At 55.9% G+C, this 22,478-nt stretch overlaps 1 protein-coding gene and 1 long non-coding RNA gene across 14 annotated transcripts in view; one reads left to right on the forward strand and one right to left on the reverse strand.

Annotated features, from left to right (window-relative positions):
• Nucleotides 1–13,494, reverse strand: part of LOC148640023 (tropomyosin alpha-3 chain) — a 29,090-nt gene extending 15,596 nt beyond the window's left edge. For 3 of the 13 annotated variants that reach the window (XM_088620712.1, XM_088620719.1, XM_088620718.1), the window contains exons 1-6: nt 13,248–13,494; nt 12,284–12,409; nt 3,307–3,440; nt 2,051–2,168; nt 1,817–1,887; nt 1,121–1,196 (exon numbers count right to left, since the gene is read on the reverse strand). In XM_088620712.1, the coding sequence (XP_088476838.1) occupies nt 1,121–1,196; nt 1,817–1,887; nt 2,051–2,168; nt 3,307–3,440; nt 12,284–12,409; nt 13,248–13,361 (639 nt within the window). In that variant the 5' untranslated portion in view covers nt 13,362–13,494. Of the gene's footprint in view, nt 1–1,120; nt 1,197–1,816; nt 1,888–2,050; nt 2,169–3,306; nt 3,441–6,837; nt 7,486–12,283; nt 12,410–13,247 lie in introns of those variants that run through there. The other 10 variants (XM_088620711.1, XM_088620717.1, XM_088620715.1 and 7 more) reach the window with 7 other exon arrangements.
• Nucleotides 7,502–22,440, forward strand: LOC148640024 (uncharacterized). The gene is made up of 4 exons (XR_015930582.1): nt 7,502–7,635; nt 9,552–9,766; nt 16,212–18,911; nt 22,305–22,440. It is a non-coding gene; the product is annotated as an uncharacterized LOC148640024 (long non-coding RNA).
• Nucleotides 22,441–22,478: the final 38 nt, after the last annotated feature.

Raw genomic sequence — 22,478 nt, forward strand, 5'->3', positions numbered from 1 at the left:
CGTGGAGGATGAACAGACACGCGCGGCCAGAGAAACGAGGGGGGGAGGGAGGGAGAGAGAGAGGAAAGGGGAGCGAAGAAAAGACGGATTAAAGAGGAGAAGGCGGGAAAGGTCTACAACGAGGAAACGGGCGGAGAATGAAAACAGGAGGCAAGGCGCGTCTGCTCCGAGACCCACAGAGAGGGGCTCCCCCATTCCGGGAAATCGATCTGATCGGGAGGACAGGAAGTCCCGTCTCGTCCGCCACCGTCACGGACACGGACTCCCGCGGGAGTCGCTGTTCCCCAGGAGCACCCTGAACAGAGCAGAATACGTTCCAGCGGGAAAGAGACTGGATCCCGACTGAGCCGAAAGGGAGAAAGTCTCCTGCCCGAGAGCTTTAACACTACTGAGGAACAAGGCAGCGACGCCCCTGGCGCTCAGTGCCGCTGCGGCGGCACCGGGGAGCTACTGCCCCCTGGTGGTGAACCTGGGGGGGCTGCAGCAGTTTGGCACCGGGGGCGTCTTTTCCACCCCCAGGTGGAGCGGACCGGGCGGCCAGGCGCGCGCCGGGAACGCAGACGCGAACACAGGACGAGAGAGAGACAGAGAGAGGGGGGGGGGGGGGAGCCCGAGATCTGCACCCCGGCCCGATCTCGGGCCCCTCCCCTCCCGCTGCGGAGCGGAGCGCCCGCAGAGAGCCGCCCGGGCGCGGCCGGCGCAGGCGAGGGGCCGCCGGGCGTTCCTGCCACACGGGGCCGAGGCGCAGGGAAGAGATGCTGGAGGACCAGAGAGGGCAGGAGCACGGGACAGGAGGAGGGGTGGGGTGGGGCAGGACGGGACACGCAGGGGACAGGGTCAGCGAGGGACACTGGACAGGACAGGACAGCAGCCAGGCGTCTTTCAAGGCCCAAACAACCTGCAGACACACCGCAGGCACCCTGAACTGGACCCAGCTGGGACTCTGACACCACCAATGACCTTCTGCTCATGGCTTCTGGTGCCTGATCACCATGCCAACAGTGTACCCTCCCGTCCGCCGCGTGTAGCTGAAAGACTGATGCCAGGGCCTTCTTACTGAGTGGAAACAAGGCCTCTGATTGGACAGCAGGAGGGGAAGGGGGAGAGAGGGGGGCGGTACCTTGTCCTCCGACGCCTGCAGGGACTTCAGCGATTGGTCGAAGCCTCGCAGCTGCTCCTCCAGCATCCGGGCTTTGCTGTTAGTGGGTCAGATGACAGAGGAGCGCGTGCAGAGGGGGGAAGGAGGTGGGATGAGGAAGAGGAGCAAGCATGGATGGGGTGTTCGCGACATCCATGGCATGCGAGTCAGCAGGCAGAGGAAGAAGAGGAGGAGGAATGGAGGGAGAGAGAGCGTCACACTGTTACGATGCATGAAGTGGTCATGGGTCAGACGTGACATCACACGCAAGCGCCCCTGCGCCCCGCCGACACCAGCAAACCCTCCGCCGCCCCCCTCCCGCAGGGTCATTCCCAAGAGTCAATATCATCAGCTCTCGGAACAGCCATTTCACTCAGGAGCCAGCTTGTCCAGGCCTCTGAGCTCTGTGCCTCTGTACAAGGTGGGTAACACTGCACAAGCCTGCTTGCATCGAAGCAGGTCTGGAAGAGCTCAGTCTGCACCTCAGAGACAGGTCCTCCAGCTCTCACTTCAGAAGAATATAGCCTGGCAAGGAGGTGTATGGGTGTGTGTACAGTCACAGGAGGAGCAGGTCAGTCCCAGACGGGACTGTCCTGTGTGAGGTAGTGTGTAGTCGTAGAAGGAGCAGGTCAGTCTCGGCTTGCGAGGGACGCGTGAGAGTTTTGGAGAGCGACTCACGATTCTGCCAGCTCGGCCCTCTCCTCTGTGCGCTCCAGGTCTCCCTCAATGATCACCAGCTTGCGGGCCACCTGAGGGGAGAGAGAGAGGAACATGGGAGGATGGTGGGGAGGGGGACTGGCTCACTCCCCGACTCCGGGGGGAGGGGGACTAGCTCACTCCCCGCTCCTGGCGAGGGGAAGGGGGACACTGGCTCTCTCTCTGCTCCGGGAGGCGGATAGTGAGTAGACTCACCTCCTCATACTTGCGGTCGGCCTCCTCAGCAATATGCTTGGCCTCCTTCAGCTGGATCTCCTGCAGCTCCATCTTCTCCTCATCCTTCAGGGCCCTGTTCTCAATCACCTTCATTCCCCTGCAGGACAGAGACAGAGCGGGCTGACCTTCCCACACCACCAGCGCCCGGCCACGGACGCCCCCTCCACAGCAGTCTCGCCGCCCGTCAACGGTCAACAACGAGCAGGCCGAGGTCAAGAGCTAAGCCGGAATTAGAAACCGCAGACGCTCCATGCCCTCCAGGAGCAGGATCGGACAGCTCATCCGTCAACAAGAAAACGGAGCCGCGGGGAGTTCAGGCCAGTTCCTGTCTCCGTGTCCAGGGAAGGCGGAGAAAGACTCTGTCCCGTTAGTCTCCCGAACGCCAGCCTGCAAGCTCATCGATCAACTCCGTCAGCAAACTGCTCAACCATGGCGACGGCAGCCCACGAGGGCCGAAGAGCAATAGGATTTCTGACCTTCAAACTCCATTTACCCACGTCACCCCCTCGCCCGGTCACAGCCGCGCTGTTCCAGGGCTGGAGCACAGTGGCGCCTCGCTCTTGGAGAGCCTAGGCTGTCGTTTCTGTGCTCGGTACTCTGCCCGCCTGCGGTCTCCTCAGCCCAGTGGGGACAGGGGGCCGTTATGAGGAACGTCACGAGGGCGACTCCCAGTCTAAAAGAATGACCGCGGCTCCTCGGACACCACGTCTCGGTTCTCCTCCCGCCGGTCCCGGTTCCCGGCGCAGATGCACCCAGGCAGCCCCGGAACCCGCCAGAGCACGAACCGCTACACGAGAGCCCGGGAGTCGGGCAGGAGGAGGGAGCCGGACTGCTGTGGGCTGGGAGCCTCACGGCACTGTAAAACCCGGGAGTGGATTAACCTGCTCTACACTGGGAATCTGACAAAACTGATGAGAGAGCTGATCAGACTTCAGTGCAGTCGCAGTTTGACTGACAGCAGTGCAGAACCTGGAGCGGATCGGTCTGCTGTACACTAGGAGTCCGACAGCAGTGCAGAACCTGGAGCGGATCGGACTGCTGTACACTAGGAGCCCGGCGGCAGGGCAGAACCGGGAGCGGATCGGACTGCTGTACACTAGGAGCCCGGCGGCAGGGCAGAACCGGGAGCGGATCGGACTGCTGTACACTAGGAGCCCGGCGGCAGGGCAGAACCGGGAGCGGATCGGACTGCTGTGAAATGCCAGTCTGCACCACCTGCGGTGTGAAACACTGACCTCTCGCTCTCATCGGCAGCTTTCTCGGCCTCCTCCAGCTTCTGCAGCGCGGTGGCCAGTCGCTCCTGAGCCCGGTCCAGCTCCTCCTCCACCAGCTGGATCCGGCGGTTCAGAGAGGCCACCTCCGCCTCAGCCTGAGAGAGAGAGACAGGGGGAGAGTGACCACACGCACACGCCAGTGGGCAACACACACAAGTGGGTATTATCTGTGTGTACTGAGAGGGGAGAGGTGATCACACTAGATTACAGGTTACTAACAGAGCACTGAAAGAGAATTTTAATGTTTGCACCAATTCCACAATCAGGCATGACTCATGTAGAAACTGCTGTCCCTCTCCCTGAATTCACACACTGACACACCCCTGACTGGACTGGAGACACTGCTGTCCCTCTCCTCTCACACTGCCCCTGAATTCACACACTGACACCCCCCTGACTGGACTGGAGACACTGCTGTCCCTCTCCTCTCACACTGCCCCTGAATTCACACACTGACACCCCCCTGACTGGACTGGAGACACTGCTGTCCCTCTCCTCTCACACTGCCCCTGAATTCACACACTGACACCCCCCTGACTGGACTGGAGGCACTGCTGTCCCTCTCCTCTCACACTGCCCCTGAATTCACACACTGACACACCCCTGACTGGACTGGAGGCACTGCTAGAGAGACTGAAAAAGTGATCCGCCATTTTCTCCTGCCAGAGAAGGGCTGAGCTCAGAAAACCAGTCTTTTTTTTTTTTAAATCAGCACATCACCCGGGCCTGTGAGTGAAGCGTGTCACTTCCTTTAACCCTGTGCTGATCACACAAGGGTGATGGAAATCCCGGGACAACGCTGCCCGATTCTGCTAGCCACAGCACCAAAAATCTCTCCACTCATTAAATCATCTCCTGCGGCCGACTCTCCAAACCCACACCTCAGCTTCCTGAAGCTGTGGGACCCCTACAGGAGGACTCTCCCCATTCGAGCAGCTCTCTGGGAGTCTGACCCGCTCCAGGCCTTACCAGCAGCCCCGAGGCCCCATGCCCACACTGCACTGATAACACAGGAATGGGGACTAGCAAGAGGAGCTGTCCGGCCTGACTGATCCCAGGGCCTCAACCAGCCGTTTTCGTGAAAAGACAGCGTGTTCCACTCTCCCGCTACCCTCTGTGTAAAGCAGTGCTTCCCGATCTTGGGATGGAGCTGCAACGCCGTTTGTGCTGTGGACACTATCCGGGCTTCAGCTGGGACTCTGCAGAGGCCCCCCCGGCCAAGGGGACGACATAACTTCGCCCTGGACAGTCAGAAAGGCCCGAGGCTCGTTAAAGAAGCTCTGAAAGGACCCAGAAAGGACTCTGTAATCGAAGCCACGGGCTACCTCCCCCCCGCAGGGACAGAGACACAGGAACAGGAGGGGTTTTTCGCAATATGACTGTGCCCAACGGGCACAGTCAGGAAGCGGGAGGGCTCTCGGCTCAGGCGGCCTCAGCCACAGCTGCAGGCCCAACCGCGCTACGACGGGCCGCCGCGGCCGCAGAGACAGGCCCGTCGCCGATTGCCCAACGGCAGAGAGCTTCCTGAAGGAGGAGGCCGTCAGAGCTGGCGTGTCTGTGGCAACAGCGCCGCGGGGACGTCACCTACTTCCTTCCTCTCGGCTCGCCGAGGGCTGGGCCCCGGCCCCAGCTGCCAATTAAGCAATTAGCCCAGTCCCTTGTCCTCGTGAGGCGCAACCAGGCGTAACGGAGCACAGACCTAGTCTTCCAGTGAGTCAGGGGCCGAGCAGGGACGGGCTTGTTGGGAAGGAGAGCGAGCGAGCCTGCCAGGGCGGGAAACCTAGAGTGCTCACAGCTCAGCCCGTAACTCAGGTGGAGACTAGAGCTGTGCTCCGTTTGCTCTGTGGCTCAGGATCTGCGCCTGTGGCTGGAAGGTTGCCGGTTCGAATCCCACGGCCGGCGGAGGAATCCTACTCCGCTGGGCCCCTGAGCCAGGCCCTTCACCCCAGCTGCTCCAGGGGCGCCGTGTCAATGGCTGACCCTGCGCTCTGACCCCCAGCTTCTCTCCCTGTCTGTGTGTCTCATGGAGAGCAAGCTGGGGTCTGCGAAAAAGACAAATTCCTGATACAAGAAATTCTACAGGGCCAATAAAGTGATCTCATACACAGGCTGCTCCTGAGGTCTGATTCTGTCGGTCAGGGTCAGTTAGCCGAGAACCTCTCTGTACCCCAGAGCTGGGATACAGGCATACCAATCACCCCACTAATTAGATCATTAACAACAGAGAGCTTGGGATGGGAGAGCACGGCAGAACCCAGGATCTCCAGACACCAGAACCCCCAGTAACAGACACCCCATGATTTAGGGCTTTCCAGTCAACATGAAAGGGTTTCCTGTCCTGTGGTGGGACAGGCTGCTGCTGAGAGGAATCTGGCAGAGCGCCTGCATGCTCCCCCGCCGAACCGGGCATTTCTGGGTTCGGGACGGGAAGAAAACGGGGTCAGCCCACCCGCCCACACCCCACGACGAAGGAAAGGGAGCCGCCGCCCTGCTCGGTCACTCGGCACATCACTCCCTCGCGTTAGCAAAAGCAACCATTTTGGAGGAGCGACGGAGCCCCAGCCGGGGTACCGGGCAGAACCGCCACTCGGTGTTCAAGCAGAGCGGGTTCGTGTGTGGGCGTGGGGTGAGGTGAGGGGGCGATGCGTCTCCTACGGGGGTCCAATTTCTTCTTTTTCCACGCGCTGTCTACAAAGCGCAATACCCCCCATTTCAAGAAAAGCAAAAACCGTTTCGCACCCCCCGGAACCGGCTCGTGAAATCCCTTCACACGCACCCGCGCGCAGACCTGTCGCGCTTCAAACACCGGAACACGCGGGGAACCCCACAAATCTCGGGAACGCGCTCACACCCGCTCCACTTCCCCCGGCCACAGCCCAGCCCGCCTCGTTCCCATCGCTTCTCCTCTCGGCAGCGAAGCTTCTTTCAGATTGCGGTGCTCACCCCTATCACACCCCCACCCCCCCCAAACACACACACACACTTTCACCCTCAAAACAAAGTCCAGAAACCACCAACTAACGGCCTATCCCCGCTTTTACATAACCGCCGCCATCTGAGCCAGCGGACCCGTCCCCCCCCCCCCCCCCCGACTCCCACACCCGACAAAAACCATTTCACACATTCCAGCGCAATGATGAAGGCGCTGGCTTCCTCAGCGCCAGCCGGGCGTGGAGACTCGACCCCCCCCGCCACCGCCACCTCTTTTTTCTGCTGTGAAACGTCGCCACTGTAACGGCGCGGACCGATCCGCCTCAGAAAACCGCCCAGCCCGTCCTGAGCGACGAGTTTCCCCCGGGCCGGCCGGGGGACTGAGCGGACCTGCGCCGCGCCGCGCCCGGGCGTTACAGCCTGGTCGGGCTGGGTCCCTTGATCGCGGAAGAGGGTTCGCCTTGCAGGGGGAGGGGGATCCGTTAACACGGCGCGATCTAAAACGATCCACGTCGTGGATTCCCTAGGACGGGGAGCGAGAGCTCTCCCCCCCTCTCTTACCTGCTCCCTCGCCCGCTTCTCCTGCTCCACCTGGCGCTGCAAGACCTCGGCTCTCTCCTCCGCCTCGTCCGCCTGCTGCTGCAGGACCTTGATCTTCCGCTTCACCGCCTCGATGCTGTTGGCTCCGGCCATGGCTCTTCACTCGCTTTGCGTGGTGGTGGTGGTGGGGGGGAGGCTTGGCTTTTTTTTTTGTTTGCTTTGAAACACGGTTTAAGGAATACGCACAGCCCGAGCTCGGCTTGAGCGCCCTGCTGCGATTTCTGCGAGGAGAGAGAGAGCCGGGAGGAGACACGCCGCTCCGCTCGGCTGGAGAGGAGGGGGACGTCGGCAAGCTTACTTTCTATTCGACCGGGCAATAAAAAAAAAACACAAGGAGCGCTCCGGCCTGGTGTTTTGTCCTTAGCTCGCAAGATTTCTGCAAAAAGTTTTCCAGTTACAAAAAAAAGAAGAAAACCCGCTAGCCGTATCGCGCCAAAGAAGCCAAGAAATAATCTGTCCCGAGTGTATAATAAGCCAACACACAGCAGCACTCGGCCTCTAGAGCGACTTACTGCGGGGTTATTTTAATTGAATTTATAACTTATTTTTCAAGTCAAGCGGTAAAGTCTCCTCGCACACCCGTCACGCGTAGACACTCTCTCACTCCCTGCTTCCTCCTTCGGCACACTTCCGGCCTGCACCGCCCTACCGGAAGATGACGTACTTCCTCCCGCCGCCCGCGGCTTGGGCTGGGCAGACGCTGGTTACGTCACCAGGACAGGTGGGAGCGTTCACCCTACTGCACACCGTAACGCGCAGGTAACGGCAAAAACCGATATTCGACCGACTTTTTTCCCTTCTTATGTGCAGTTAGAAATCCAGACTTTTTTCCCCAAAAACATGTTTTCATAATACGTTAGATAGTGGGTCAAAATCAAATAAAAAAGAAGTGAATTCGGAGTGTAAGAGTTACACAGAAACATCCACATCCGCGAATCCAAATAGCTGAAGATCACTTTATGGGCCATATCCAATTTCTTGCATTAGGAATGTGTCTTTTCGCAGACCCCAGCTTGCTCTCCATGAGACACACAGACAGGGAGAGAAGCTGGGGGTCAGAGCGCAGGGTCAGCCATTGTACAGCGCCCCTGGAGCAGCTGGGGTGAAGGGCCTTGCTCAGGGGCCCAACAGAGTAGGATTCCTCTGCCGGCCGCGGGATACGAACCGCTGGAGCCACCGCATAGTCGGTGTTTATACTGTTTTAATTAGTACTGCAGTCGCAGGTCTGACTCCGGTGCGTCTGGAGTTAGCGGTGGGCTCCCGGGGCGATGCTGCGGTACAGGCGGAGCGGGTGCACAGCGCCGCACCTCCGTGTACTTGAAGAGGTTGAGAAACCCCTCCGCCCCCCCCGACGGCACGAAGGGGAGGGGGGGGGGGGGTTCTCGGCAGGACGTGTCCCGTCCCGTCAGTGAAGACGTGAGATCCTCCTGTGCCTCTGCAGCTCACAGAACAGCCCCCGGGCGCCTCTGCTAACACCCCCACCACCACCAACACACAGCAGGGCTCTTGCGCAATGGGACAGACTGAGTCATACACACGCTATCATTCCAAAAAGAAAGGGGAGGTCTTGTCCATACACACGATGAAGGAGTGTTCATGTGGATTGTGGACTGAGGGTCTGTACAGTGACTCTCCAGCTCTGATGATGATGAAGGAGTGTTCATGTGAAGATACAGAGGAGCTGGACTGAGTGTCTGTACAGTGACTCTCCAGCTCTGATGATGATGAAGGAGTGTTCATGTGAAGATACAGAGGAGCTGGACTGAGTGTCTGTACAGTGACTCTCCAGCTCTGATGATGATGAAGGAGTGTTCATGTGAAGATACAGAGGAGCTGGACTGAGTGTCTGTACAGGGACTCTACAGCTCTGATGATGATGAAGGAGTGTTCATGTGAAGATACAGAGGAGCTGGACTGAGTGTACAGTGACTCTCCAGCTCTGATGATGATGAAGGAGTGTTCGTGTGAAGATACAGAGGAGCTGGACTGAGTGTCTGTACAGTGACTCTCCAGCTCTGATGATGATGAAGGAGTGTGAATGTGAAGATACAGAGGAGCTGGACTGAGTGTCTGTACAGTTACTCTCCAGCTCTGATGATGATGAAGGAGTGTTCGTGTGAAGATACAGAGGAGCTGGACTGAGTGTCTGTACAGTGACTCTCCAGCTCTGATGATGATGAAGGAGTGTTAGTGTGAAGATACAGAGGAGCTGGACTGAGTGTCTGTACAGTGACTCTCCAGCTCTGATGATGATGAAGGAGTGTTCATGTGAAGATACAGAGGAGCTGGACTGAGTGTCTGTACAGTGACTCTCCAGCTCTGATGATGATGAAGGAGTGTGAATGTGAAGATACAGAGGAGCTGGACTGAGTGTCTGTACAGTTACTCTCCAGCTCTGATGATGATGAAGGAGTGTTCGTGTGAAGATACAGAGGAGCTGGACTGAGTGTCTGTACAGTGACTCTCCAGCTCTGATGATGATGAAGGAGTGTTAGTGTGAAGATACAGAGGAGCTGGACTGAGTGTCTGTACAGTGACTCTAGAGCTCTGATGATGATGAAGGAGTGTTCATGTGAAGATACAGAGGAGCTGGACTGAGTGTCTGTACAGTGACTCTCTCGCTCTGATGATGATGGTGGACTGAGTGTCTCCTCTTCCCTCTGTCCTCCTGTCAGCAGGACGCCCAGCACAGAGTGGCGCCCCAGTCCCATTGAAGGGAAGAAGGGATACGTCAGCCCTCTGGCTGTTAAATTCCCTCCCTCTGGAATGTTCCATTCCCAGCTCTCCGTAAAGCCCTTGGCATCTTGGCACCCAGGCATGGCGCGGCCTGCGATGGCACAGGACCGCCGGCTGGACAGGTGGCCTTTCTAAATGTGTTCGGGGGCGAGAGGTGAGAGACTGGCAGGCCGGGGGGGGGCAGGGATTAGAGGAGCGAACAGGTTTAGCATCTGATTCTTCTCAGTCCCCTTCAGTGGTCTGCACGTCCTACTACACTGCTCTCAAGGCAGTCCTGTTTATTCCCATCCCGCCATTTTCTACCTGCTTCAGCCGATACGGGTGCAAGGCAGGGTACACCCTGGGCGCGATGCCAGTCCATCACAGGGCACACACAGACACACACACGTACTCTCACCCGGGCTAATTTTCCTACAGGCCATTTAACCTACCAGCGCGTCTTTGCACTGTGGGAGGAAACCCACGTAAACACAGGGGGAACGTGCAGACTCCACGCACACAGCACCCCGGGTCAGGAACTGAACCCATAGCCCCAGCGCTGCGAGGCAGGAATGCCACGACTGATGTTACACGTGAATTGAATTGAATTCAATGGCTGCAATACCGCTGTGGAATACCAGGGGGAACACGATCTTTTTTGTTGGCTGTGATTTTGTCAGACGTTACTCCTTTCCGACCAACAGATGTCGCTACATCGCCGTACAATCGCCGTGGTTTAAAGTAGTTACGAGCTCTCACTAGCCAGACTGAGCTCCAGGTTCTGCTCCAGTCTCCTACAGTACAGTGCACACACAGCCCGACCAGCTGAGCAACTCACAGACACTGACACTGGCTGATAGACAGGAAGGCTGAGAGGCTGACACACGGACTGACGCACTGATTGACTGACACTGACTGGCTGACACTGATTGACTGACACACTGATTGACACACTGACTGGCTCACTGATACTCTGACTGACACACTGACTGGCTGACTGATGCTCTGACTGACTGACACACTGATTGACACACTGACTGGCTCACTAATACTCTGACTGTCACACTGACTGACACTCTGACTGACTGACACACTGACTGGCTGACTGATGCTCTGACTGTCACACTGACTGACACTCTGACTGACTGACACACTGACTGGCTGACTGATGCTCTGACTGTCACACTGACTGACACTCTGACTGACTGACTGATACTCTGACTGACACACTGACTGACACTCTGACTGACTGACACACTGACTGACACTCTGACTGACTGACTGACACACTGATTGACACACTGACTGGCTCACTGATACTCTAACTGACACACTGATTGACACACTGACTGGCTCACTGATACTCTGACTGACACACTGACTGGCTGACTGATACTCTGACTGACACACTGATTGACACACTGACTGGCTCACTGATACTCTGACTGACACACTGACTGGCTGACTGATGCTCTGACTGACTGATACTCTGACTGACTGACACTCTGACTGACTGACACACTGACTGACTGACACTCTGACTGACTGACACACTGACTGGCTGACTGATGCTCTGACTGACACACTGACTGATGCTCTGCAGGACCCGAAGTGGTGCTCAGTGCTCTGTGCTCTCCTGTGTGCGAGTCCACAACAGCCACCCCCCTGCAAGACGCCGGGCCGAATTTTAACAGCACATCTCGTATTTTTATCCCGGGACGTGTCTGACGGGGACAGTCACTGTGCTATTTTAGGAATATCTGCAGGGACAGGAGACAGCCGGGGGACGGTTCTGGGAAGAACCTGGGAAATCTGGCGCATGGCAGCTGGGAATTGTGGAATGCGGGCCGGTCCTGTCCCGTGAAGGACACGGGCCCCCGGAGGAGGGGGGCAGGAAGGGTCTGGGACAGCTGCTCTGGGCCGGTGGGGAGGGGAGCCCCGCTTTCTTTGAGTACTGCTATATTTGCCTCGGTGTTGTGTAGCAGGGCTCTGACACAGTATTGTTGAACTGTGTAGCTGTGTTTCAACACAGTACAGGGCTGGACTGCAGTGTAGTGTGTTGTGTGGCAGTGTTATATAGAGCCGCCCTGTTGCATAGCAGAGTTGTGGCAGTATAGATCGGCTCTGTTGTGTAGCAGTGTTGTGACAGTATAGATCAGCCCTGTTGTGTAGCAGTGTTGTGACAGTGTAGATCAGCCCTGTTGTGTAGCAATGTTGTGACAGTGTAGATCAGCCCTGTTGTGTAGCAATGTTGTGACAGTGTAGATCAGCCCTGTTGTGTAGCACAGTTTTGACAGTATAGATCAGCCCTGTCGTGTAGCAGTGTTGTGACAGTATAGATCAGCCCTGTTGTGTAGCACAGTTTTGACAGTATAGATCAGCCCTGTCATGTAGCAGAGTTGTGACAGTATAGATTGGCCCTGTTGTGTAGCAGAGTTGTGACAGTATAGATCGGCCCTGTTGTGTAGCAGAGTTGTGACAGTATGGATCGGCCCTGTTGTGTAGCAGTGTTGTGACAGTATAGATCGGCCCTGTTGTGTAGCAGTGTTGTTACAGTATAGATTGTGTAGCAGAGTTGTGACAGTATAGATCAGCCCTGTTGTGTAGCAGAGTTGTGACAGTGTAGATCAGCCCTGTTGTGTAGCAGTGCTGTAATGCAGTGCTGTGCTGGGCAGTGCTAGAGTAGACTCACATCTGCTGCCTTCTTCTCTGCCAGCTCCAGTTTCTCCTGCGCGTCTTTCAGAGCCTCGGAGTATTTGTCCAGCTCATCCTCTGTCCCCTTCAGCTTCTTCTGCATGGCCAGGAGCTCGTCCTCCAGCTGGACACATGGACAGGGGTCAGGGAGAGACAGAGAGACAGGGGTCAGGGAGAGACACACAGAGACAGGGGAACCCCTAGTCTTTATAACACAGCCACTGTTTTTCGGAACAGTATTGCTACAGAGTAGAAATGCTTCTCTATTGTCCCTGTGCTTCCCATATTCCTCTCTCTGCCACTTCCCCAGATCTCTCTCCCAGTCTCTCTCCCTCTCTCCCAGTCTCTCTCCTCTATCCCAGTCTCTCTCTCCCCTCTCCCAGTCTCTCTCCTCTATCCCAGTCTCTCTCCCTCTCTCCCAGTGTGTCTCGTTCTCTCCCAGTCTGTCTCCTCTCTCCCAGTCTCTCTCCCAGTCTATCTCCTCTATCCCAGTCTCTCTCCCTCTCTCCCAGTCTATCTCCTCTATCCCAGTCTCTCTCCCTCTCTCCCAGTCTCTCTCCCCTCTCCCAGTCTGTCTTCTCTCTCCCCTCTCCCAGTTTCTCTCCCTCTCTCCCAGTCTCTCTCCCTCTCTCCCAGTCTATCTCCTCTCTCCCATTCTGTCTCCTCTCTCCCAGTCTCTCTCCCTCTCTCCCAGTGTGTCTCCATCTCTTCCAGTCTCTCTCCCCCAGTCTGTCTTCTCTCTCCCAGTGTGTCTCCCTGTCTCCCAGTCTGTTTCCCTCTCTCCCAGTCTGTCTCCTGTCTCCCAGTGTGTCTCCCTCTCTCCCAGTGTGTCTCCCTCTCTCGTCTGTCTCCCTCTCTCCCAGTCTGTCTCCCTCTCTCCCAGTCTGTCTCCAGTCTCCCAGTCTGTCTCCCTCTCTCCCAGTCTGTGTCCTGTCTCCCAGTGTATCTCCCTCTCTCCCCACCTGCTTGCTCCTCTCCTCGGCAGCCTTCTTGTCGGCCTCAGCCTGCTCCGCGCGGTCCAACGCGTTCTCCTTGTCCAGCTTCAACATCTGCATCTTCTTCTTGATGGCCTCCATGTTGGCGAGGGTGCGAGGAGCCTGGGCACAGAGAGCAGGGAAGGCAGCTGTCCACTCCGCAGAGCCACGGGACGGAGAGAGAGAAAGGGGGGAGAAGAGAGAGAGGAAATGCCCAAACTCTTACAGACCCCTTGTAATCTGATTTTTATACCCCCAGCTCAGTCCATCCCTCCCTCTCTCACACTGCCCCTCCCTCTCCTCCTCTCCCTCCTCTCCCTCCTCCCTCTCTCTCACACTTTCCCTGTCAGTCAGATTTCAAACGCACAGAGCTTTATTGGCATGACTGGTGAATTACTGTGTTGCTAAAGGAGTACCTATTAGTAAACATTTATACACTCAATTAGAAGCATGACGTAGTATTCTTATGTGACAGGCTCACTGTTCCTCAGGCTGGGACAGGAGATTCCACACTGGATTATTATTATTGAGAGACAGGCTCACTGTTCCTCAGGCTGGGACAGGAGATCACACACTGTATTATTATTATTGAGAGACTGTCTGTTCCTCAGGCTGGGACAGGAGATCACACACTGGAATTATTATTATTGAGAGACTGTCTGTTCCTCAGGCTGGGACAGGAGATTACACACTGTATTATTATTATTGAGAGACTGTTCCTCAGGCTGGGACAGGAGATCACACACTGGATTATTATATGGGAGAGGAAATTACACACTTGTCTGTTTTGCAGAGGGTCTGAACAGCTGTGGGACTCTTGAATCATTGTGTGGTTTAAATATAGAACCTCTGGGCACATTCCCAGGGGCACAGTGGGATACAGGGAGGGTCGAGGAATCAGCACTGAGAGGGGCAGCCCTCAGTGGACAGCTTGAAAACTCATGTGTACATGATATGCTGGGCAGCCAGTCCGGACTCCCTCTGCTCCGGCCCAGAACAGACGGTCCGGACTCCCTCTGCTCCGGCCCCGAACTGACGGTCCGGACTCCCTCTGCTCCGGCCCCGGACAGACGGTCCGGACTCCCTCTGCTCCGGCCCAGAACAGACGGTCCGGACTCCCTCTGCTCCGGCCCCGAACTGACGGTCCGGACTCCCTCTGCTCCGGCCCCGAACTGACGGTCCGGACTCCCTCTGCTCCTGCCCCGAACTGACGGTCCGGACTCCCTCTGCTCCGGCCCCGAACTGACGGTCCGGACTCCCTCTGCTCCGGCCCCGAACTGACGGTCCGGACTCCCTCTGCTCCGGCCCCGAACTGACGGTCCGGACTCCCTCTGCTCCGGCCCCGAACTGACGGTCCGGACTCCCTCTGCTCCGGCCCCGAACTGACGGTCCGGACTCCCTCTGCTCCGGGTCCGGACAGACGGTCCGGACTCCCTCTGCTCCGGCCCCGGACAGACGGTCCGGACTCCCTCTGCTCCGGCCCCGGACAGACGGTCCGGACTCCCTCTGCTCCGGCCCCGAACTGACGGTCCGGACTCCCTCTGCTCCGGCCCCGGACAGACGGTCCGGACTCCCTCTGCTCCGGCCCCGGACAGACGGTCCGGACTCCCTCTGCTCCGGCCCCGGACAGACGGTCCGGATTCTCCCTCTGCTCCGGCCCAGAACAGACGGTCCGGACTCCCTCTGCTCCGGCCCCGGAGAGACGGTCCGGACTCCCTCTGCTCCGGCCCCGGACAGACGGTCCGGACTCCCTCTGCTCCTGCCCCGAACTGACGGTCCGGACTCCCTCTGCTCCGGCCCCGGACAGACGGTCCGGACTCCCTCTGCTCCGGCCCCAGACAGACGGTCCGGATTCTCCCTCTGCTCCGGCCCCAGACAGACGGTCCGGACTCCCTCTGCTCCGGCCCCAGACAGACGGTCCGGATTCTCCCTCTGCTCCGGCCCCAGACAGACGGTCCGGATTCTCCCTCTGCTCCGGCCCCAAACAGACGGTCCGGACTCCCTCTGCTCCGGCCCCGGACAGACGGTCCGGACTCCCTCTGCTCCGGCCCCAGACAGACGGTCCGGACTCCCTCTGCTCCGGCCCCGGACACTCACTGTGTCTAATGTAATGACCCCCCCGTCCAACTATGCCCACCGTGACCCACCATGACCCAGGGGGTCCATACGCTCGATCCCCCACCTTACTGCCTGACAGTAGCCCTGTAGGGTGACAGCTGGATTCAAGGCCAGTCTGCTGTAAAAATAACTGCCCCCCCCAGCTCAGCTGTAAAAATAACTGCCCCGCCATGCCTAGGCACACGTGTCATGGCAAGAGTAATTTATCACCTGTTGAAAGGGGTTGGAGGGTGAAGGCCAAGTCTGGGCAGCCCCCCCCTCCCTTGGTTTGTACTGGGAGAACAGGAGAGTGGAGCTCTCAGTCCAGACACCCAGAGAGAAGCCCCAGGAAGGGTGAGTGGGTGGGCCCAGTCAGGCCCAGGGTGCGGCAGTGATATCGGGGGTCACTCCCCCCTTCCCCCAGGAGAGAGGGGGGCAAGTGTGTAACTGCTGAGGGAGACAGCACAGCACATACGCACACTGTCACACACTCTTGTTCCCAAACACACATACAGACACACCGTTACACATTGTCAGTCCCATTACACACATAGACACACACTCTGATACACACAGTCCGTCACATTATACACACAGACACACAGACATACACTGTCACTCCCAAAAACACACAGTGGTACACACAGACACACACACTGATACACACGGACCCCACACGTGTACAGCAGACACACACTGATACACAGACACACAGTGATACACAACAGACCACACACTGACACAACAGACACACACACCGATGCACACAGACCACACACGTATACAACAGACACACACTGATAAACACAGACGGAGCTAAACGAGCTGGATCTGATTCTTGTCATCCTTTTACAGGCTCCAGCCCCTCAAGTGCAGAAATCTTACAGGAGTCCAGATTCTCTTCCCCTGGGAAGCAGGCTGGCCAATGGGAATTTGGGATTTGCGACAGTGCTGGCAGGGATAGGGTTAAAGGGCTGAGCTGTGGAGAAGACAGATTCCTCCTGCAAGCCCCTCATATCACAGCCTAATTCCAGGACAAAGTCATCCAGGACACACAATTATATCCTCCAGGGGCGTATAGCTGGCACCCCCGCTGTCCCAACTCATTCCACCCCACCAACCCCTTCAGGGCACAGGGGGCCACGGTCTGAGACAGGTTCCTGACACCTGGTGTGTTCTTGTACAGGTCACATCCTGTAGGTCTGTGACAGCGCAGATCACAGTGAGACTGGGGCTCCTTTACAGCTCTCTGTCCCAGACTGGCAGTGAGATTAATATCCTGACTCTATAAGGGCTGTGTCTCTGTCTGTAACAGAGACACAGATCACAGTGAGACTGGGGCTGCTTTACAGCTCTCTGTCTGTCCCAGACTGGCAGTGAGATTAATATCCTGACTCTATAAGGGCTGTGTCTCTACCTGTAACAGAGACACAGATCACAGTGAGACTGGGGCTCCTTTACAGCTCTCTGTCTGTCCCAGACTGGCAGTGAGATTGTTAATGTAAAATGGAGAATTAATCTTGGAAGATTCTGTCTTGGCATGACCATATGATTGTATATGATGGACTTTTGACTGATTGGGGTCCCTTCTGAGGAGTGGAACTCTGGGCCAGGTCAGCCCAGCACATGCAGGTGATGTTGTTTCGCCTTGGAGCCAAGAAGACAGATGGGAGGGCACCTAGCCAGCCAATGGGAGCCAACCCTGGCAAACATTGGCTTTGGGGAGGCGGGAGATCCAGTGAGCATGAAAATGCTTTTCATCTTGAAGTGGGAGATGGAAAAAAAATAACACATCCAAACCGATAAAGAGTTCAAAGAAAAAACCACATCAATGCTGTTGGACATTTGAAGACTTTTATTTCATCTTCTGGTCTACCATCATCAGTTGCATTTTTGGTATCAGCATTTTTATAACCTGTGACAATTCATTTTTTGTCCTACACGTTTTGAATAACGCTATTATAATCTGACATTCCATGTAAATTTCCACCTCTGTTACACTTTGTGTCGCGATTGTCACCCTTCCTCTAGGGGGCGCTCCGACCCGTTCGTATTTTAGTTGATCACGTGCACCGGCCCCCTGTTTTGTGTCAAGCCGGGCGCTCCTGCCATTCCTGGCTCGGCCCTGGGGGATGGAGGCCCCATGGCTGGCCTGTTCCCCGGGCTCGCGGGTGGCCCGAGGGCAGGCCTTGCTCCCCAGCGTCCTGGCCGTCTGAGTCCGGGGCTCGGAGCGCCTGGCCTCCTTCCTCCGTTTGAACTCACTCCTGTTCCGGATCCCGCTCCAGTTGTTAACCCTGTCTGTCTCGGATGGATCCCCTGGTTCCTGTACTTTGGACTGCGCCCCGGTTTCCCCCTTTTGGGCTGTCTGGATTGTTTGCCTGCGCCAGGCCCCCCCCGAGCACCGGATCACCGCCGCCAGGCCCCCCAGGCACCGGATCACTGCTGCCACACCCCACAGGCACCGGATCACTGCCACCCCGCCCCCCGGGCACCGGAGCACCGCCAAGCCCCCCTGTCTGTCAACCCTTCCCGATCCTGCTGTACCTTCCCGGATGTCCTTCTCCACTTACTTCCGGACTATACCATCTGCAGAGGGTCCTGAGCTACGCTTCCCGCTACACTTTGTAAGTGCTGGATCTCTAGAAGCCACATAAAAGTTTTCCAGTGAGCCATAAAAGCCTGTGTATTCCCTTAGCTGGCCACAGGGTGGTGCTGTTGGGCAGCAAGCCAAGAGTTCTGGTGGAGCTCATTTTATTGTGCAACACCTCTTAAGGATTGTGACCCGGCCCAGACTGGACCAGTGATCTCTGGACTGTAAGGTTACAGTGTGACCCAGACTGGACCAGTGATCTCTGGACTGTAGGGTTACAGTGTGACCCAGACTGGACCAGTGATCTCTGGACTGTAAGGTTACAGTGTGACCCAGCCCAGACTGGACCAGTGATCTCTGGACTGTAAGGTTACAGTGTGACCCAGCCCAGACTGGACCAGTGATCTCTGGACTGTAGGGTTACAGTGTGACCCAGACTGGACCAGTGATCTCTGGACTGTAGGGTTACAGTGTGACCCAGACTGGACCAGTGATCTCTGGACTGTAGGGTTACAGTGTGACCCAGACTGGACCAGCGATCTCTGGACTGTAGGGTTACAGTGTGACCCAGACTGGACCAGTGATCTCCGGACTGTAAGGTTACAGTATTATGAATAATTAAGGAAAAAAGTTATTTTTTAAGACTGAAGTTGCTTATTATTTAAACTAAGTCCATATCAATGCTGCTGTATAAAGAGAGAAATAGAGAATGTGATACCCATTGGTTCTGGGTTCCAGGCCACAGGTCAGAGGTCGCAGGTCACGGCATTGTAGAGTGTGCCAGAGATCTATAGGAATATGTCTGATATTTAGTTGTTTTTTATAGTGATGAGGCAACCGAATATCAAACATATCAAACAGTTCTCGGCTTTCTGTGGACTCCCAGGTCACTGAGGAGGAAGCAGACAGCCGGGGAGAGCGAGCAGGATAGACCCGCGAGTCCTGGGAGCTGAGGAGAGAGAAAGGTGAGGAGAGACTTTCAGCAGGAACGCTCCCAGTGGCTCACACACCGGCCCTGCCCTGTGCCTCTCATTCTGCTTTCTCGAATCCTGGAGTGAATCTCCTCTCTCGCCATGTCAGCAGGGCAGGGTCAGCGTCTCGGCACTTGAAGAGCTTTCTATCGCAGGCAGTTTGCCTTGGTCCTCCCAGCACCTGTTTCTCAGGAGCTACCCTGAAGGGGCTGATGTTTAGATTTTGTCCTCATATTGATAGTATCTGCACACACAGACGCACAAACAGACAGGCAGGCACATTCACACACAGGTCCAGTACATAACAATAATACAGCACAGTGCACAGTACAATAATAATATCCTCACACTTATATAGCGCACACATACACAGGTGCATGCACACACACAGGTAGGTACACACACAGGTGCATACACAGGCAGGCACACACACACAAGTGCACACACTGCTGTAGACACACAGGCATGTATGCACACACACACTCTGACAAACACAGATGCAGACATCCCCCCTGTGTTCAAGACTGGGTACACCCCTGACCAGGGCAGACCCCCTCACACTCACACACACTCACGGTCTGGTCCGCTGCTGTCCGGAGTGAAGCCTCCAGCTGGGCTCCTCTTCCTGAAGTCTTCAGCCCAGCCGTGCCAGCAGGCTCCTCCCACACAGTGCTGTGCCCTGTTTGTGCAGGGGGTGACACTGTGTGCAGGCCACGTTATTTTACCATTTTCTCTGTGCCTCTGGCTGAATATGTAGATTCAGACATTTGTTAAGACTACGAAAGCCAGGAGAATCTTTTTACACTGGTGCAATAATAAAGGTTTTCAAGAAACAGGCCTGATATCAGTATGGTCCGTGTACGAGGTACAACCCGGCTCTGTGTGCACTACTGTCAGTGTGTGCTGTGCTGTCTGTGTGCTCTGCTGTCAGTGTCTGCTGTACTGTCTGTGTGCACTACTGTCAGTGTGTACTCTACTGTCTGTGTGCACTGCTGTCAGTGTGTGCTATACTGTCTGTATGCACTACTGTCAGTGTGTACTCTACTGTCTGTGTGCACTACTGTCAATGTGTACTTTACTGCCTTTGTGCACTACTGTTAGTGTGTGGTGTACTGGATGTGTGCACTACTGTCAATGTGTACAGTATGTCTGTGTGTGTGCACTACTGCCAGTGTGTGCTGTACTGCCTATGTCAGTGTGTACTGTCAGTGCATGCATTCCTGTCTGTGTGTGCACTACGCGGTATTGTAGTGTCAGCGTGTGCAGAGCTATGTGTATGCAGAGTGAGTGCTGCCCAGTTCATGCTCTCTGTGTTTATATACACCCAGCCAAGTCAGGGTCACCTCAATGTCCTGATCCACAGCACATGGACGCTCCCGCTAATTAACTCCCTATTGATCAGCCAGCACCCCCGGCTGCCATTTACACAGCGTTTGCTGGATCAATAAGGTTGATTTTCACTGAAACGTGAATTTAGATGAATGCAGATAGACCATGAGTATTCACATGTTTGTGTACAATGTTGAGGTCATATCCCAAATGTTCTGTCTGGTGCATTTTTTAACCTCTACATCTGTGCCCACAGTTTTCCTGTGTTGCATCTCACCCCCTCTGTACTACATCACAGTGCCTCTGTGCTGGGTCACGCTATTGCTGAGTGTCTGTACAGTTACTCTCCAGCTCCGATGATGATGAAGGAGTGTTAATGTGAAGATACAGAGGAGCTGGACTGAGTGTCTGTACAGTGACTCTCCAGCTCTGATGATGATGAAGGAGTGTTAGTGTGAAGATACAGAGGAGCTGGACTGAGTGTCTGTACAGTGACTCTCCAGCTCTGATGATGATGAAGGAGTGTTCATGTGAGGATACAGAGGAGCTGGACTGAGTGTCTGTACAGTTACTCTCCAGCTCTGATGATGATGAAGGAGTGTTTGTTTGAAGAAACACATACTCTTCCCTGACCTCCTCTAAGAGCCGAATAGTATTTTTAAAAACGGAAAGAGAGTGAGATGGAGAGATAGAGGGATCAATGCAGCTTATTGTTTGAGCTGGGAGAGAGAGAGCTGAGGTCCGCTGGCGTGGTACAGCCTGTCACTGATAAGGGCTTGTGCAATCTGTCCTGTCGCCTGGGGTCGGACCTGCGAAGAGTCAGGTGTTGCAGACATGCAAGCGTCATCTCATGCGAACACTCCCCCTGCCTGTCCCCATCACAGCTCTCTGCCTCTCTCCCCCCCGGCGTCCTGCCTGCGTCCCCCTCTGTCCCCCCCCCCACCCCCACATTAATTGTGACCTTGGCGAGGGACAGATGGTGCAGAGTGGCCGTTAACGAATTGTGTTGCTAATTGAACCCTGAGGAGGGGTGGTAATTATCAGAGGCTCAATGTGAACAAGACACCCAGTGAGCTGTACTGGGTCAATACTGACAACACTGCAGGTCAGAGGTCAGCATGGATTGGATACCCACACACACAGTTCTAGGCTCTCCCACAGTACTGAGCGCAGGCAACTGTGCCCATCCCTAGACTGTAGGGTTACAGTGTGACCCAGACTGGACCGGTGATCTCTGGACTGTAGGGTTACAGTGTGACCCAGACTGGACCAGCGATCTCTGGACTGTAGGGTTACAGTGTGACCCAGACTGGACCAGCGATCTCTGGACTGTAGGGTTACAGTGTGACCCAGACTGGACCAGTGATCTCTGGACTGTAGGGTTACAGTGTGACCCGGCCCAGACTGGACCAGCAATCTCTGGACTGTAGGGTAACAGTATGACCCAGCCCAGACTGGACCAGTCCCTGTACTGGTTGAGTCATTTGGTGGCTGCATTTTCAACACACAATGTTTATAAAGTAAAGTGTCCATAATGTCCTCCAAAGACACTTCTCTCTCCCAGACAGCTGGGAGTCACATGCCACTGGCTGAGCCACAGTGACGATGATCGGACCTGATCTGACATTCCAGCCTGTCGATATGGGAACACACAGACCCCACTGACAGAGCCTGAGGCCCCAGTCAGGCAAGGCTAACGAAGCATGACCAGAGAGAGAGGGGCACCCCCCTCCCCATCCCCACCCCAAAACAGTCAGAGCACGTCAGGGGAGAGAGGGATAGAAGGCATTTAAAGAGAGAGAAGAGGAGAGAGATTGAGAGAGAGAAAGAGGAGAGAGATTGAGAGAGAGAAAGAGGAGAGGGATTGAGAGACAGAGGGGAACCAGGCTGGGAGAATGGGAGGGTGACACACCCAGCTCTTCCAAAATGTCTGCAATAAAAATTTGGTGTCGCCCGACTGCAGGTCTGTCAGCAGGCATCCATTTTGAGACCCAGGGGTTCGGCAGACTTGGACAGTGTTCAGTCCCGACGGTCTTACAGGTCTCTCTGTCTCTCCAGCACACTCACATCTAAATGGGAGACTTAACTGATCCAGTTCAACTCGGGAGTACTTCGGTCTGGTTGAGAAGGGACCATTAAGGGCCTCCTGGATCAGTGCTGGCAGAGAGTGAGCCCCCTGGTGGACAGAAGCCATATTCCACAAACACAGAATGTCAGCCCTCTCCTGGTGTT

Source organism: Lepisosteus platostomus, chromosome 26, assembly GCF_059453375.1.
Source record: "Lepisosteus platostomus isolate fLepPlt1 chromosome 26, fLepPlt1.hap1, whole genome shotgun sequence".
NCBI lineage: Eukaryota > Metazoa > Chordata > Actinopteri > Semionotiformes > Lepisosteidae > Lepisosteus > Lepisosteus platostomus.